Raw genomic sequence first — 15,744 nt, forward strand, 5'->3', positions numbered from 1 at the left:
TAACTTCACCAAATGTTTTCATGGCTGAAACAATCAATGTTTTCTTCAGGGTCTGCCAGTGAACCTTTTTTTTTTCCCCATAATATTTGTATATTTGAGTAGACAGCTAATCTCTGAAAGCTGCATGACTGCATCTTTTCTTTTTTATACACTTTTCTTTTCAATAATAATATTAAATTTCATCCTGTTCAAAATGAAATGGTGATCACTTCCTGTTTCAAATCCCTTCCATACTCTTGTGTCCTGATCCAGCATGAAAATATCACTATCAACAATAATTTTTCTAATTTCTTGTGGTTTCTTTCCATGTGAATTTATGCATATCTTTATTTTGGAAAATGTATTTATATTGACTAGTCTATGACCCTCAAAAAGAACTTATATCAAGCAACAGTAGTAAGAATTGAAAACTCAGTGTCCCATGCATTCCAATTTGAAAAAGGATCAAGATAAGGATTCAAGACAAAGATACTATTCAACCTTTACAGCAAAACTATTATTACTATTACTATTATTACGGGCAACTCCAGGGAGTCATTAGACTCATCGAGGGAGGCCCCAAATCATATTCCTCACAACTATTCAACATTCATACAGTATCTATCATACCTCGCCTTAAACTCATTCACTGTCACAGCATCCACCACAGACTCAGAGAGTGCATTCCACTCATTCACTACTCTAAAAGTAAAGAACCCAGCTCTAACACCTTTACTAACCACACTTTTTCCCAGTTTCCATGGATGTCCCCTAGTCCTCCCACAACAAGCCCTGTTCTCAAAAATATCTTCTGAATTAATTTTATATAAACCCTTCAGTAATTTGAATGCCTCAACCATATCTCCCCTCCTCCGCCTATCAACCAATTTTTGCAACCCACAAATCCTCAACCTGTTCTCATAAGGTGCATTCTACAGACCTGCTATCATCTTGGTCACTCGCCTCTGGATCCCCATCAAGAAGAAACCTAGGTGACCAAATCTAAGCACAGTAGTCGAGATGGGGTCTTATCAAGGCTCGATAAAGAGGAACAATAACCTGCTTGTCTCTGCTTGTCAATGTATTCTTCAGCAACCAAGTGATTTGATGAGCTGATTTGGCCACTTTTGCAATGTGTCCCCTAAATTTCAATTCCTTATCCACCAACACTCATAAATCTTGTGCCTCATCAATTTCCTGGAGCACAGTTCCACCAATGCAGTAAACTGCCGGCAATCTTTTCACCCCAAAATGCATAACCTTACATTTTGCAACAGTAAATTGACATCCATTCTCCTTAGCCCAGACCTCCAATCTATCCAAATCATCCTGCAAAATTTTGACGTCATCTGCAATCACTATTGCCCTACCCAACTTCGCATCATCCGCAAACAAATGAACTGTTCCTCTCAGATCCTTTCCTATATCATTTATGAACAAATTAAACAGCAGTGGTCCAAGAACAGATCCTTGTGGCACACCACTAGTCACAGGCCGTCTTGTGGACTATACTCCTGAGTAAACCACTCTCTGATATCTCTCTGTCAACCACCCTCCTATCCATCTCACTAACCCTATGTCCATCCCCATATGCTGCAATTTACTGATTAGAATTCCATGTGGTATCCTGTCAAAGGCATTAGCAAGGTCCAGTAGAATCACTGTAAACCCATTACCCTTATCCAGTTCAGCCGTCACTGTGTTATAATACGTGAGCAAGTTACTGAGGTATGACCTACCCCCTTCACAAAACCATGCTGTCCCCGATACAGTATCCCATTTTCTTCTATTCAATCTTGTATTTTCCTCTTGACTATTTTCTCTAAGACCTTGATAATGATTCCTGTTATGCTGATTGGCCGGTAATTTTCAACAGCAGCCTTGGAACCACCTTTGTGCAGCGGAACTATTTTCCCCTCTTTCCACCCCCCTTGGGACCGACCCAGACCCGAGGCTCAAATTAAACAAAATGGTCAAGGGCACTGACAATTCTTTAGCCGCTTCACGTACGACATGAGCTGGTATACCATCCAATCCCACAGATGTATTGACATTGAGGTTCTGTAATAGACTAGTTACCTCTACTTCATTCATCACAATTCCAGTATAAGCTGTTGGTTCTTCCATTCCTGCAAAGTCACCACTTGGATGATATACTCTTGCAAAGTGCTCGCTCAGTAATTCCACAATATCGACTGATTCAGTTACCTTCCTACCCTCAGCATTTTTTAAGATCATTCTACCATGAGCATTTTTCCTTTTACTTGCAACATATTGAAAAAACCTGTTTGGGATTCTCTTTAGCCTGCATGACCAATTTTCTTTCGTAATCTGCTTTTGCTTTTCTTACCACCCTTGTTACCATCCTGGCCTGAGCTTTATACTATTCCTGTGGCTGATGGTCACCTTTCTCCTTAAATTCACTCCACAATTGTTTCTTTTTTTGCAGCTCAAGCTTAATAGTGTTATTCATCCATTTAACCCCTACTTGATTTATTATTCGGACTCTTGGTATACAGTCAACCATTGCCTCCTGCAAACAGTTCTTAACCACCTCCCATGCACTATCAACATCCAGCCCTTGCAGTTTTACATGCCATGGCACTGAGCCAAGCACACACCTAAGCTTCTCATACTTACCAGCCCGGTAATTCCACATGTAACCTGTCTTAATTGTAAATTCCACTCCTTTAGCCACCTCCCAAGTCATGACCTTATGGTCACTCTCACCAATTGGTGGCAACACGGTCATGTTCGTTACAGCCACATTCTGAGTTGCAATTACAAGGTCCAGCACTCTCTGCCCCCCTGGTATTTTCCACTACATGTTGCCGTAGATAGTTGTCCCTTAATAACCGCATAAAATCCAATTCCTTCCTCCCATGTGCCCTCTCCTCTTTCCAGTCAATGTTACCATAATTGAAATCACCCATAATAATTACCCTCCTTCCACTCATTTCTTCTATTTGCCTATGCATACTATCCCCACCATCTATTCCATCACCTGGTTTATAGCAGCACCCAATTGTATATTTTGTTCTGCTAGATTCTATCTCACACCAAACAGCCTCAAATGTGCTCTTTTCTCTATCCTGCAGTTCAACTTCTATACGCCTTGGCTGCAGCTCATCAGCTATCATCAATAACACTCCTCCCCCCTTTTTATTCACCCTGTCACTCCTGAACACACTATACCCGTCGCATTCAATCCCACTAGCATTATCATCTTCTGTCAGCCATGTTTCACTAATACCAACAACCTGTGGCCTGGAAGTGCCAACCATGGCCAAAAACTCTTCCTTCTTGTTCCTAATACTCCTGGCATTAGCGTACATGAATTGCAGAAGCCCATTTGTCCTATCCCTACTTTGATGCCTTATACTAACTATCCCATTCTGATTTGTTGTCCTTCGTACTCGCTCGGGCATAATATACTCATTCATACACTCAACTGCCTCCCTAAAGTCTGCATATCTACTCCCCCCACTTCTTAATAAATCTAGTTTCCCTGAGTCTGTACATCCACTTCCACATCATTCATCAACACTTTTTCAAGTCTCCGTACACCAACTCCATTCAAATGTAACCCATCCATTTTATATAAGTCCTTTCGCCCATCGAACTCAGTCCACACATCCACAAATTCCACACCACTCTCCATGCATAACCCAAGCATAAAGTCATTGGCAATTATGGCCCTCCTTCTAAACACTTTGCTGTCATACCGCGGCAAGATACTCACCATCCTAATTCTCTCACTCTTCTCTCTTGCTACCTCAAATAATTCCCTCACATCCTCTATCATTTCCATTTTGTCCTCTTTCAAATCATTTGTTCCTGCCACGATTATCATCTCTTTCACCCTCTGTTTTTGCAGTCGAATAGATTCGCTGACGTCCTTTATGTTCGCACCCGGCTGGTACAACTTCGTTAAACTCTCAACTATTACACCTCTTAATTGCGAATCCCCATACAGCACTCGCTCCTTCATTTTATTGACGTTTACGAACATTCTATTATTTGCCATCACAGACTTTCGGCGGTTATTTGCGGTACATTCAGCACACATTTTTCCATACGCTCCAGTTGCCTTTTAGCTCTGTGTATCGCACCTATAATGAAAAGATCTCTAGAAAAGTGGAATAGAGGCATTAAATTAGGTGGCTGAACTAACCTACAATTACACAGATGACACAGTGATAATAGTAACAAACAAACAAGAATTAAAATCCATCTAAATCAATTAGAATGGGAAAGCTTAAGCCATGGTTTATGAATAAATCAAGATAAAACCAAAATAAGGATTTTAAGAAATGCAGAAGAGATAGATATAGAAGGAATTGAAATTGTTGACAATGTCAACTACCTTGGAGAAACTTGTAATAGTTCTTGATGTTTTCAAGACATTTCATCAAACCTGGCATCACAGCTCCTTCTTACCAATTACTTGAGTATTCCTCCCATCACCACCAAATTTCTGTGATTGCACCTACACTCTTCCTTCCATGCATTAATAATCTTCTTTGACTAATATCTAATCCTATATGTAGTTTTGCTGATGATGGTGCACTCCATTCCTTTTTGTCATTTACAAAACCTTGTAGTGCTCAGGTGACTGAAGTTTCAAGATCTAGCCATTCTCATTCTCATTTGTTCCAATTTGCATAACAGAGTTCCATGTGGTATTTGTTCAAATGCCATTGCAAAATCTAGTAGAATCATTGTGTAGCTATTCTATTTCCCTTATCCAAACCCTCTCAAAGCCATGTTGCCCTCTCATAGGGTATCATATTCCTATCCACCCATACCTGAATTATTGTTTTGACCAATATTTTCACTACTTTTACCACCACTCCTGGGATACTGATTGGTGTATAATTTGCTACTGCAGTCTCAGAACCTCCATTATGCAAGGGAATTATTTTGCCTTCTTTCCATTCCCTTGGAGATCTATCAGAACTGAGACTTAAATTAAAGCACCCAGTCAGAGGCATTTTCAGTTCCCTTGCACATTCCCTCAAATGCGAACTGATATCCCATCTAAACCCACAACTGTGTTCATGTTGAGATTCTGAAATATCCCAAGAACCTCCAATTCATCCAGTTCTGTTCCCATATATGTGTTTGTCACATATGTCATGTATTAACATCACTTGGAAAATATACCCTTGCAAACTGGTCACTCACGTAACTCAACTATTTTATCTGCTTCTGTCCCCCTCATGACCATCAGCACTCATTAAGGTTATTCTTCCATACTCATTCTTCCTCTTACTTGCCACATTGCAAAAGAATTAATTGGGATTTTCCTTGGCCTGCTCAGCTAGTTTCATCTTGTAATCTGATTTTGCCTTTCTAAATGCATAGGCATGCATAGATGTCTCCATGTACTGCAGTTCCCCACTATCACTGGAATTCACTGTGAAGTGTTTCTAAAGTAAGGCAAAGCAGAAAATCACTAAATTAAAGCAATGGTCTGCATACACTTAAAAAAACAAAACATTTTCTTAGATAGTGATTATTTATCAGAATATGTGTATGCCTTTCATAACCTTACCATATGCGATAGTGTAATTTTAGCATTACTATCGTAAAATAGAGTCCTACCTCGATTGCAAGTGCATGAACAGGACCTTTTAACTCATGAGTCAGAACATTGTTAATCATTCGATGCCTCTGGAAAAACATAAAGAAGTATGGGTATTTATAAATTGCAGCAAAGTAAATATTATCATAAATAAATCAAAGAACAAGAATTCTGTACAAAGTGAAATATTATAAAAAAAAATGGAAAAAACATAGATAAGCCTACCTGCTCGCTAAAACAGGGGGATGCTAATTAAATCAATCAAATAACCTCTAGCTTCACTTAAAACTTCCTCTTCTTATGAAGATTCAGAAATAACAACATGTATTACTGTAAATGATGTCTAATTTAATCACACATTAATCTATATAACCAACTGTATTAATGATTTACTTTTAGTCATTATCAACGTGTAAATAATACACAAAGAGGATAACACCAAACATATTTTCCTTTATGGTAATCCTATCTATAAAAGCTTATAACACATTTCAGTATTATGGATGGGAAAGGACTGGATAATATAAGAATTGCAAGCCAAATGCAGTGTATTTCTTTTAAACCACTTCAGAGTGAATGTGGCGGTCATGTTGCTAGTGAATGTGGCAGTCATGTTGAGTTATGTAGAAAACGTGTTTTTAAATTAAAGTATAGTGTGGTTTTTTTATCTCAAATTGTACTGCAGTTGTGCTTCAGGATACAAGTGTCCTTCAGTGGTGTTACTGTTTGAAACTCTGTTGTATGTATATTGTGTTTTCACTGCTGTTTGTTTCACTACTTCAGTGTCTAAAGATGGCTTCCAACAAGAGACGTCAGCAGCTCGTCAGACTTCTATACGAAAGTCTGCCTCTGCGTTGGATTTTTTGCAATGGATTCGTTGCGAAAACTACTATATGCATGCACCGAAGAATGTGAAGGATCTGTGGACTGTTTGGCAAAATGAGAAGAATGAAAATGTCAATATAAGTGAGAAGTGTCGGGATAGGCTGGAGTAGTTAGGAATGGAAGCAGATGTCGGGACCATAGCGGAAGAACTTCGGCAGGAGTTCGTGAAAATGAAAAGCGACCTTCATCTTCTGCAAGAGGAATTGGGAGTGCTGAGTAAAGAGGTTCTGGACATTAAAACTGAATTAAATGTGTTGAATAGAGAAATTAGGACTATGAAGATTACTTTAGCTGAAGTAACTAAAACAGGATTAAGTACGGAAGAGTCTTTGGTGATTCATGAAGTAATAAATAGTATGGGAGTGATTGGGAGTCAACGGAATGAAAGCACAAGAAGTCTAGAAGAAACAAGATGTTGTGAGAGTAAGGGCATAAGTAAAAGAGCATTGAGTAATGAAACTGGGAGAGTCATGATGAATAGCATAGAAAAGGAGACCGTGAGTGACACTTGTTTGGACCTGAATGAAGTTATGAGTGGTAAAATACATGGTGATTCTATGATTAAGGGTATGAAGAGTGGAGTGTTTGGTTGATGGAACAATAGAGAGAGTGGCTTTAGCAATAAAGAGAGGGCATGATGCAGAAAATATGATAGTCATGGTGGGTACAAATGACCTGAGTGTAGTATTAATTGGGTAGCAAAAGATATAAGAACATTGTTAGATATTATGAAGAAGAAAAATGTCAATAGAAGGATAGCGTGCTGCCTCATTTTGACAATTATGAGTTAAGTACACGAGCAATGATAATGAATGATATGAATGCAAGAATGTGCAAAAAGAGAGGTCTGAAATTTGTTGGAGATCTGGAGTGTGTTTGAAGGCAAAAGACAGCTGTATGTAAGAGATGGGTTGCATCTGAACATGGAAGTTCATAAACTATTGAAGAAGTTACTGTTTTCCTGTTTTCAATAGTTTATGAACATGGAAGTTCATAAACTATTGAAGAAGTTACTGTTTCCCTGCACAATTACTTCAAACAAGTTGAAGTAATTGTGCAGGGAAACTAAAATTGAAAAGGTGTAAGAGGGAGAAACTTAAGCAGTGATTGTATATTTGTTGATCCTTATTTGCAGAATAAACTGCAGAATAGAGTGGATAAAAATCAGCATGGAACCACTGAAATTAGTGACATGTATATCAGTTCTAAAGCTGGTACAAGAACTAAAGGGAATCTACAATTTTCGTATACTAATGCAAGAAGCATTCAAACTAAGAGGGAAGAATTTCTGCCATTAGTCAGTGCAATCTCACCAAAAGTTGTAGGCAATAGGGAAACTTGGCTATCAGCAGATGTGGTCACTGGAATCGAATGCGATGGGTATGGTATTTTCAAAGAGGATAGAGAAGATAGAACGGGGGATGGAGTACTGTTATTGATAGCTGATGAGTTGCAGCCAAAGAAAGTAGTATATCCTCTTTGAAATGATAGACATATGAATGATGGTTCATTTGAGGCAGTCTGGTGTGAAATAGTGACCAACGCAACCAAATATACAGTTGGTTGCTGCTATAGGCCGGGGGTACGGGGGGGATGATATGAAATTTATGCATCAGCAAATTAGTGCAATGATTGTAGGGTTAGTGACTATTATTATGGGGGATTTTAATTACGGTGATATCAATTGGAAGGAGAAAATATCACATGGCAAAAAGGAAATGGAAATCATACATCTTCTACGAGATAATTACTTGAAACAGCACATAACTGAAGAGACATGTGGTGTGAGAGTGTTGGACTTGGTCATTGGCTCAGAGGATATATGCATAAGTAAGGTGTCCTCATTTCGCATAGGTAAGGTGTCCTCGTTTCCTCCAGTTGGTGAAAGCGATCATGTGGTATTGACTTGGGAAGTTGCAAAATTTGTTGATTTCTCTCTTAAGAGGAAGCATATACGGAACTACAGGTCAGGTAATTATAACAAACTTTGGAGTTAGCTTGCAGCCCACTCCGAATTTATAATTTCCATCCCATGGCAGAACATATTGCAGGGGAAAGATGTTAGCAGTGCATGGGATAAAATCAGTGGGTATCCGAGGAAGGCAACATCAGATTATGTCCCCATGGTCAGGAAGACAAACAAAGTAGGTGCTAGATGGATGAATAGTAGCATCAAGCTAGATCTGCAAGAAAAGAAAATGTTATGGAGAATTTACAAGGAGAAAGGCGATCAGTACACCTTGTACTGTTCATCAGTACATGAACAGTACAAGGCTCAAGCTAGGAAGATTACCAGCATAGTAAGAAAAGCTAACTCAGATTATGAGAAAATCCTAGCCAAGGAGATCAAGGATAATCCCAAAGAGTTCTTCTGCTATGTGGCAAGTAAAAGGAAGAATAACTTTGGAAGGATAACTTTAGTGGGTGCTGATGGTATTGAGGTGACAAATTCAGATGTAATAGTAGACTTACTGAGTGATCACTTTTCAAAAGTCTGTCACCAAAGTGAGGATATCTCTGTACCTGTGAGAATAGCTAATGTGAGAATTGAAGTTAAGAAATCAGAGGTACTTAGTATATTGCAAAATTTAAATGCAAACATTGCAGTAGGTTTAGATGGAATATCAGCACGGGTGTTGTGTGAATGTGTAAAGGAATTGTCAATGCCTCTTACTTGGTTATTTAACTTAAGTTTGAACTTTGGTATGGTTCCTGGGAAGTGGAAAGAAGGTAAACTAGTTCCTTTGCATAAAGGTGGCTCTAAAACTGCGGTAATTAATTACAGACCAATCACCATCTCGGGAGTGGTGGTAAAAGTATTCAAAAAGTTGGTTAAAGACAAAATTCAAGAATGGGTGGATCAGGATATGATACTCTATAGGGGCCAACATGGTTTTGTTAAAGGCCGATCCTGCCATAGCAATTTATTAATTTTTTATAATAGAATGCCATCTGAGTTGGACAAAGGAAATGAATACACAGTGGTACTTCTGGATTTTGCTAAGGCTTTTGACAGGATACCCCCAATGGAACACTGTTGCACAAATTGGAGCAGATGGGGATGGATATTAAACTGGTGATATGGATAGGAGAATGGCTTAGGGAGAGATACCAGAAAGTGGTGTATGGAGGAGCAGAGTCCAGGATGAGGCAGGTGACCAGTGGTGTGCCTCAGGGCTCTGTGCTTGTGACATTGTTGTTTATAAGAAATGTTTATAAGAAATGGCTTCCTTTAAGCCATTTCTTATATCATAAATGATATAAGAAATGGCTTAAAGGAAGATATTCAAGTTGTTTGCTGATGATGCAAAGTTGGGCATCGCAATAAAAAAATCAAGCTGATGTTGAGAGTTTGCAGGATGATTTAAATAAGCTGACAAAATGAGCAAAAAGTAATGGATGCCAGTTCAATGTGGAAAAGTGTAAAGTTATGCATTTTGGGATTTAAAGATTACCAGCTGTGTACTACATTGATGGAATGGTACTCCAAGAGATTGATGAGATTAGGGACTTAGGGGTGTTGGTGGATAGGAAGATGAAGTTCAGGGGACGCTTTAGCAATGTGTAACTACCTCTCAACAGTTTAAAAGTCTCAATCATATCATCTCCTTCTACCAAACTCTGCACAGTATAGCTTGGATTCATAAATGACCATAAAACATTCAGGTATTTGCAAATATGAATTGAAAATGTGACTTGGATCACAATAATTATCAAAAGCTTTTAAATTTGCAAATTTTCTGAAAGATAAGTGAACAACACATCTGACTCAAGGCTTGTTTCAGTGCAAATCAGTACTATTATTTTATCACATGGAATGATAATTCTAATGCAACTGCTAAGACAACATCTAATGATAATAAATATCTGAAAAAGCAAATCAAGATATGATGGATTCATTACATCTTTACAGATCTGATGAATGAGGAACTAGAGAATGACAAAGTATATTGCTTGTACATTTATACACAATTTTTAGTAGGGTCACTCTTGAAAACTTCCAGGGATAACCCTACTAGAACCCTCTCCCCCAAACAAAATCATGCACTGAAACTTTTCTGCATCAATTCAATAAAACCTTTTTAGTAGCTTATGTTTCTATCAGTTTTTATCATATCCCATCTTTTCACCTATCAAACAATTCCTGCAACCAGAAACTCTCAATCTATCCTCACATGGAGCTCTTGGTCACTCACTACTGGATCCTCTCCACCACTTTCTTGTCTCCAAGAAATCCAGGTCTACATTTGTGCACAGTAATAAAGTTAATAAATATCTGGAAAAGCAAATCAAGCTATGATGGATTCATCACATCTTTACAGATCTGACGAATGAGGAACTAGAGAATGACCAAGTATATTGCTTGCATTTCTACATAATTTTTAGTAGGGTATATATATATATATATATATATATGGCTTTATATGGCATTGATATCTGTATATGAAAGCCATATAAAGAGGTAAAACATTCTTATCTCTGCCTTTCAGTGTAATTGTAAGTGTATTCATCAGTTCTGTTGACGAAGTGCAAAATTTGTAATCTTTTCATCCCAAAATACATATACCTTACCCTTTTCCCAATTAAACTGACACCTATATGGCATTGATATTGGTATATCAAAGCCATATAAAGAGGTAAAATAACATTCTGATCTCTGCCTTTCGGTGTAATTGTAGGTGTATTCATCCAGTTCTGTTAACGAAGTACAAAATTTGTAATCTTTTCATCCCAAAATACATAACCTTACCTTTTTCCCAATTAAACTGACACCTAATATCCTTTGTCCATATATCAGTCTATTTAAATCTGTAGTGGTTTTGCTTTTACTTGCAGTCACTGAAATGAAATAAAAATTTTAGATGTGCTGCCTAGTATAATTTATATCACTGTCATTCTGGATGGCTAGCAGTTAGTGTCTTCACTCCATTTATGCTGTGGGTTCAAGTGCTGCTGAGTACATGGGTTTTTGTGAATGTCATTAAGTGAAAAATGAATTTTGTTAGTTAATTAGTCAATATTGAGTGATTTCAGAATTTTTACAAAAATTGTGATATGCTTCAATTTTTAAGGTCAACTGCACTGCACGCATTCTTAGATTATAATTTTTGTGAGAAGAAATATTGAATTTCCTCAAAAAAAAAAACTATCTGAGGTCATCTAAATCAGTCTTGATATTAGAGGAAGCGATGAAAAATTTTAAATGCTTTATGATAATGGATAATGGTAATAAGTTGCAAAAGTCTGCTAATACATTCGCTATCACTTTTTTTTTAAAAAAAAGCAAAAGGTAAATTCATAAAACTTACATTGACTAAAGATGTATTCATGAACTTTTCTGAGACTAAAGTAACTCGAAAATGTGTTTCTGAATCTGTGAAAAAGTAGAAACAGTTTTTAAAATATATCTGAAGCATATTATTATTATAGACAATATATATATAACTTAATAATTATGTCCCACAATGAAACCAAATACTAATTTTAGTGATGCAATGGATACTGCAGATCAATGATTCATCAAATTCCTGTCAAGCATACAATCTTGAAATCCCAATGGATATGCTGAATGAAGAATAAAAGTTATTCATAAATCTAAATTCTCCAAGAGAAACTTCAGAAAGGGTTAGAAACTAATGCAAAGAGCAGAGTTCTATCTTCTTATAAGACTTTCCCCCTCTTCAAATACATAACCACTCAAGTTGAAATAGGAAGACTAGTATCTTGCTAGGCCATGACTTACATGTTGCATGCATATGTATCATTTTGTATAATATACAGCATATACATATATATCAGTGTGTGTGTGTGTCACTTCCACACACTAGAGACTGAAAATGCTATAGTAAATTGATGCCCATGTGTGGGCAGGGTCAAGAGGAAAGTATATTGATATTCTCTTTGAAGGTCTGGAGGTTGTATTCTTTGGGGAATACTTCATGTGGAAGAATGTTTCATAGAACTAAGACAGATGGAAATAAAACTGAATAGCCAGTTTAGTGAATCATCAATTCAACTGTTAAAAAGATAGTAGGAAGCTGTTGTTCGTGTTACTGTAGGTTTAGCAAAAATGGGGGGTATGATAAATGCCAGTTTGCTGAACAGCAACCATGGAAATACTGTAGAAGAGACACAATGCAGAAACTGTCTGTGAAAAAACAGTGTCTTTGCCCAAACTACCAGTCTATTTGGATATCTGCAGGATCTCCAGATCATATTTATTAACTACTGCTCTCCCCAGTTTAGCATCATTCGGCAAATAACTGGATATTCCCTTTCAAATCATTCCCAATATCATGATACATGATATGATGCAGGCAGCCCAAGTAGAGCCCAGAGAAAGTAGGTGACCAATAGCATGCCACTGGTCACCTGCCTTATTTTCAATTTAACTCCAACATATACTACTCTCTAATATCTATTTATCTGCTACTCTCTCATCCATGTCACCAGCTTCATGTTCATCCCCATTTGTTCCAACTTACATAACCTGGCTCCAAGTGGTATTCTATCAAATGCAAAGTCTTTTGTAAAGTCCAGTGGCAGCATTATGGTATTGCATAGCCCTATATGTCCCTAAATCAACTCACCCATCTCTTTATTGATATAAAGATATATTCATTATTCTTTACAACTCTTATTCTTTACAATCATATTCATTACAACTCTTAATAGTTGTAATGAATATGATTTGGGGCCTCCCTCGATGAGTCTAATGAATTACTAAGCCCTCCTCCCTACTTACTAAGGGGGAGACTTAGTAAGTAAGCTTACTCCCCCTATCCCCCAGAGCATCATATTCTTATTCAATGATCTGAATTCTGCCCTTAACCAACTATTTTCTAATTAATTATTATTATTACGGGCAACTCCTGGGAGTCATTAGACTCATCGAGGGAGGCCCCAAATCATATTCATTACAACTATTTGACATTCATACAGTATCTATCATACCTCACCTTAAAATCATTCACTGTCACAGCATCCACCACAGACTCAGAGAGCGCATTCCACTCATTCACCACTCTAAAAGCAAAGAACCCAGCTCTAACACCTTTACTAACCACACTTTTGCCCAGTTTCCATGGATGTCCCCTAGTCCTCCCACAACCAGCCCTGTTCTCAAAAATATCTTCTGAATTAATTTTATAAAAACCCTTCAGTAATTTGAATGTCTCAATCATATCTCCACTCTTCCGCCTATCAACCAATTTTTGCAACCCACAAATCCTCAACCTGTTCTCATACGGTTCATTCCACAGACCTGCTATCATCTTGGTCACTCGCCTCTGGATCCTCTCCACCTCCTCCCCATCAATAAGAAACCTAGGTGACCAAATCTGAGCACAGTAGTCGAGATTGGGTCTTATCAAGGCTCGATACAGAGGAACAATAACCTGCTTGTCAACGTATTCTTCAGCAACCAAGTGATTTGATGAGCTGATTTGGCCATTTTTGCAATGTGTCCCCTAAATTTCAATTCCTTATCCACCAACACTCCTAAATCTCGTGCCTCATCAATTTCCTGAAGCACGGTTCCACCAATGCAGTAAACTGCCGCCAATCTCTTCACGCCAAAATGCATAACCTTACATTTTGCCACATTAAATTGACATCCATTCTCCTTAGCCCAGACCTCCAATCTATCCAAATCATCCTGCAAAATTTTTACGTCATCTGCATTCACTATTGCCCTACCCAACTTCGCATCATCTGCAAACAAATGAACTGTTCCTCTCAGATCCTTTCCTATATCATTTATGAACAAATTAAACAGCAGTGGTCCAAGAACAGATCCTTGTGGCACACCACTAGTCACAGGCCGTCTTGTGGACTATACTCCTGAGTAAACCACTCTCTGATATCTCTCCGTCAACCACCCTCCTATCCATCTCACCAACCCTATGTCCATTCCCATATGCTGCAATTTACTGATTAGAATTCCAAGTGGTATCCTGTCAAAGGCCTTAGCAAGGTCCAGTAGAATCACTGTAAACCCATTACCCTTATCCAGTTCAGCCGTCACTGTGTTATAATATGTGAGCAAGTTACTGAGGCATGACCTACCCTTCACAAAACCATGCTGTCCCCGATACAGTATCCCATTTTCTTCTATCCAATCTTGTATTTTCCTCTTGACTATTTTCTCTAAGACCTTGATAATGATTCCTGTTATGCTGATTGGCCGGTAATTTTCAACAGCAGCCTTGGAACCACCTTTGTGCAGTGGAACTATTTTTCCCTCTTTCCACCCCCTTGGGACTGACCCAGTCCTGAGGCTCAAATTAAACAAAATAGTCAAGGGCACTGACAATTCCTTGGCCGCTTCACGTACGACACGAGCTGGTATACCATCCAATCCCACAGATGTATTGACATTAAGGTTCTGTAAAATTAAGATAATGAAACCTCAGTCATAGAGCCTTCTTAAAGCAGTGGAACTATTTTACCCTCTTTCCACTTCCTCTAGCTGAGCTGAGACTTAAATTAATCAGTCTGGTTTGAGGACAATGCTCAATTTATTCAAAAATTATTTTTTATAGGTAAGGCTTGCTTGCAGAGATAATGCGTGGTTACAGAAACAAAATACAAAAGGCATAATACTTTTTTGGGGGGGGGGATTCCAATAAGGGAAAAGCAAAATAGAAAATAAATTTTTAATTATAATAGAACAAGTTTTGTGCTTAATTCACAGTTACAAAAAGTATTTTGATAGCAATCCTATCTAGGAAAAACTACCTATACACCTATTGTGCATTGGTATACTGTGTGAGCTAAGAGTCAGGTAAGTTAGAAAGTTATCACTGGAGACCAGGCATGATATTCTGATGCCATTTCTAGTCTTCAATAAGCAAGCTAAATGGTAGTAACAGTCACAGCAGCCAGTGAAAATAATCTACTATCTAAAGTACATCTACTACTTTCACAAACATGCAGGTCACATTGAGATTTGAATCCAAAGTCTTAGGTCACAAAATGGAGACTTTAGTGCCCAGCCAGCACATTGCAATGAGGTTGCAATGTGCTAATTTAGTATAAGGTATTACTAAATAGGATAAAATATCAAGCAGTCATTACATCCAAGAGGACAGTAAAATAAGATGAGGGTAAAATACCAGACAGAATATAATAATTCTATGAATACAAGCTAGAAACAGGAAATAGAATATGGGAATAAAAGAAAGAATTTTTTAAGTGATAACACACAGTTATTTTAGGTGGCATCACTTGATGTGATGAAACACTTTGCAAAAAGATGAAGAGTTATAACTGTGATAATTTTATATTAGATG

The 15,744-nt window shown here is 37.8% G+C and overlaps 1 protein-coding gene across 1 annotated transcript in view; it reads right to left on the minus strand.

Annotated features, from left to right (window-relative positions):
• LOC150110414 (uncharacterized) overlaps nucleotides 1–15,744 on the minus strand; it is a 163,493-nt gene that overhangs the window by 8,038 nt on the left and 139,711 nt on the right. Inside the window, exons 5-6 of the mRNA XM_090393596.1 lie at nucleotides 11,761–11,825; nucleotides 5,587–5,655 (exon numbers count right to left, since the gene is read on the minus strand). Coding sequence (XP_090249722.1) covers nucleotides 5,587–5,655; nucleotides 11,761–11,825 — 134 coding nt within the window. The remainder of the gene's footprint in view (nucleotides 1–5,586; nucleotides 5,656–11,760; nucleotides 11,826–15,744) is intronic.

Source organism: Typopeltis vanoorti, chromosome 1 (genome assembly GCF_054136105.1).
Source record: "Typopeltis vanoorti isolate ZY-2024b chromosome 1, IOZ_Tvanoo_1.0, whole genome shotgun sequence".
NCBI classification, from domain to species: Eukaryota; Metazoa; Arthropoda; class Arachnida; order Uropygi; family Thelyphonidae; genus Typopeltis; species Typopeltis vanoorti.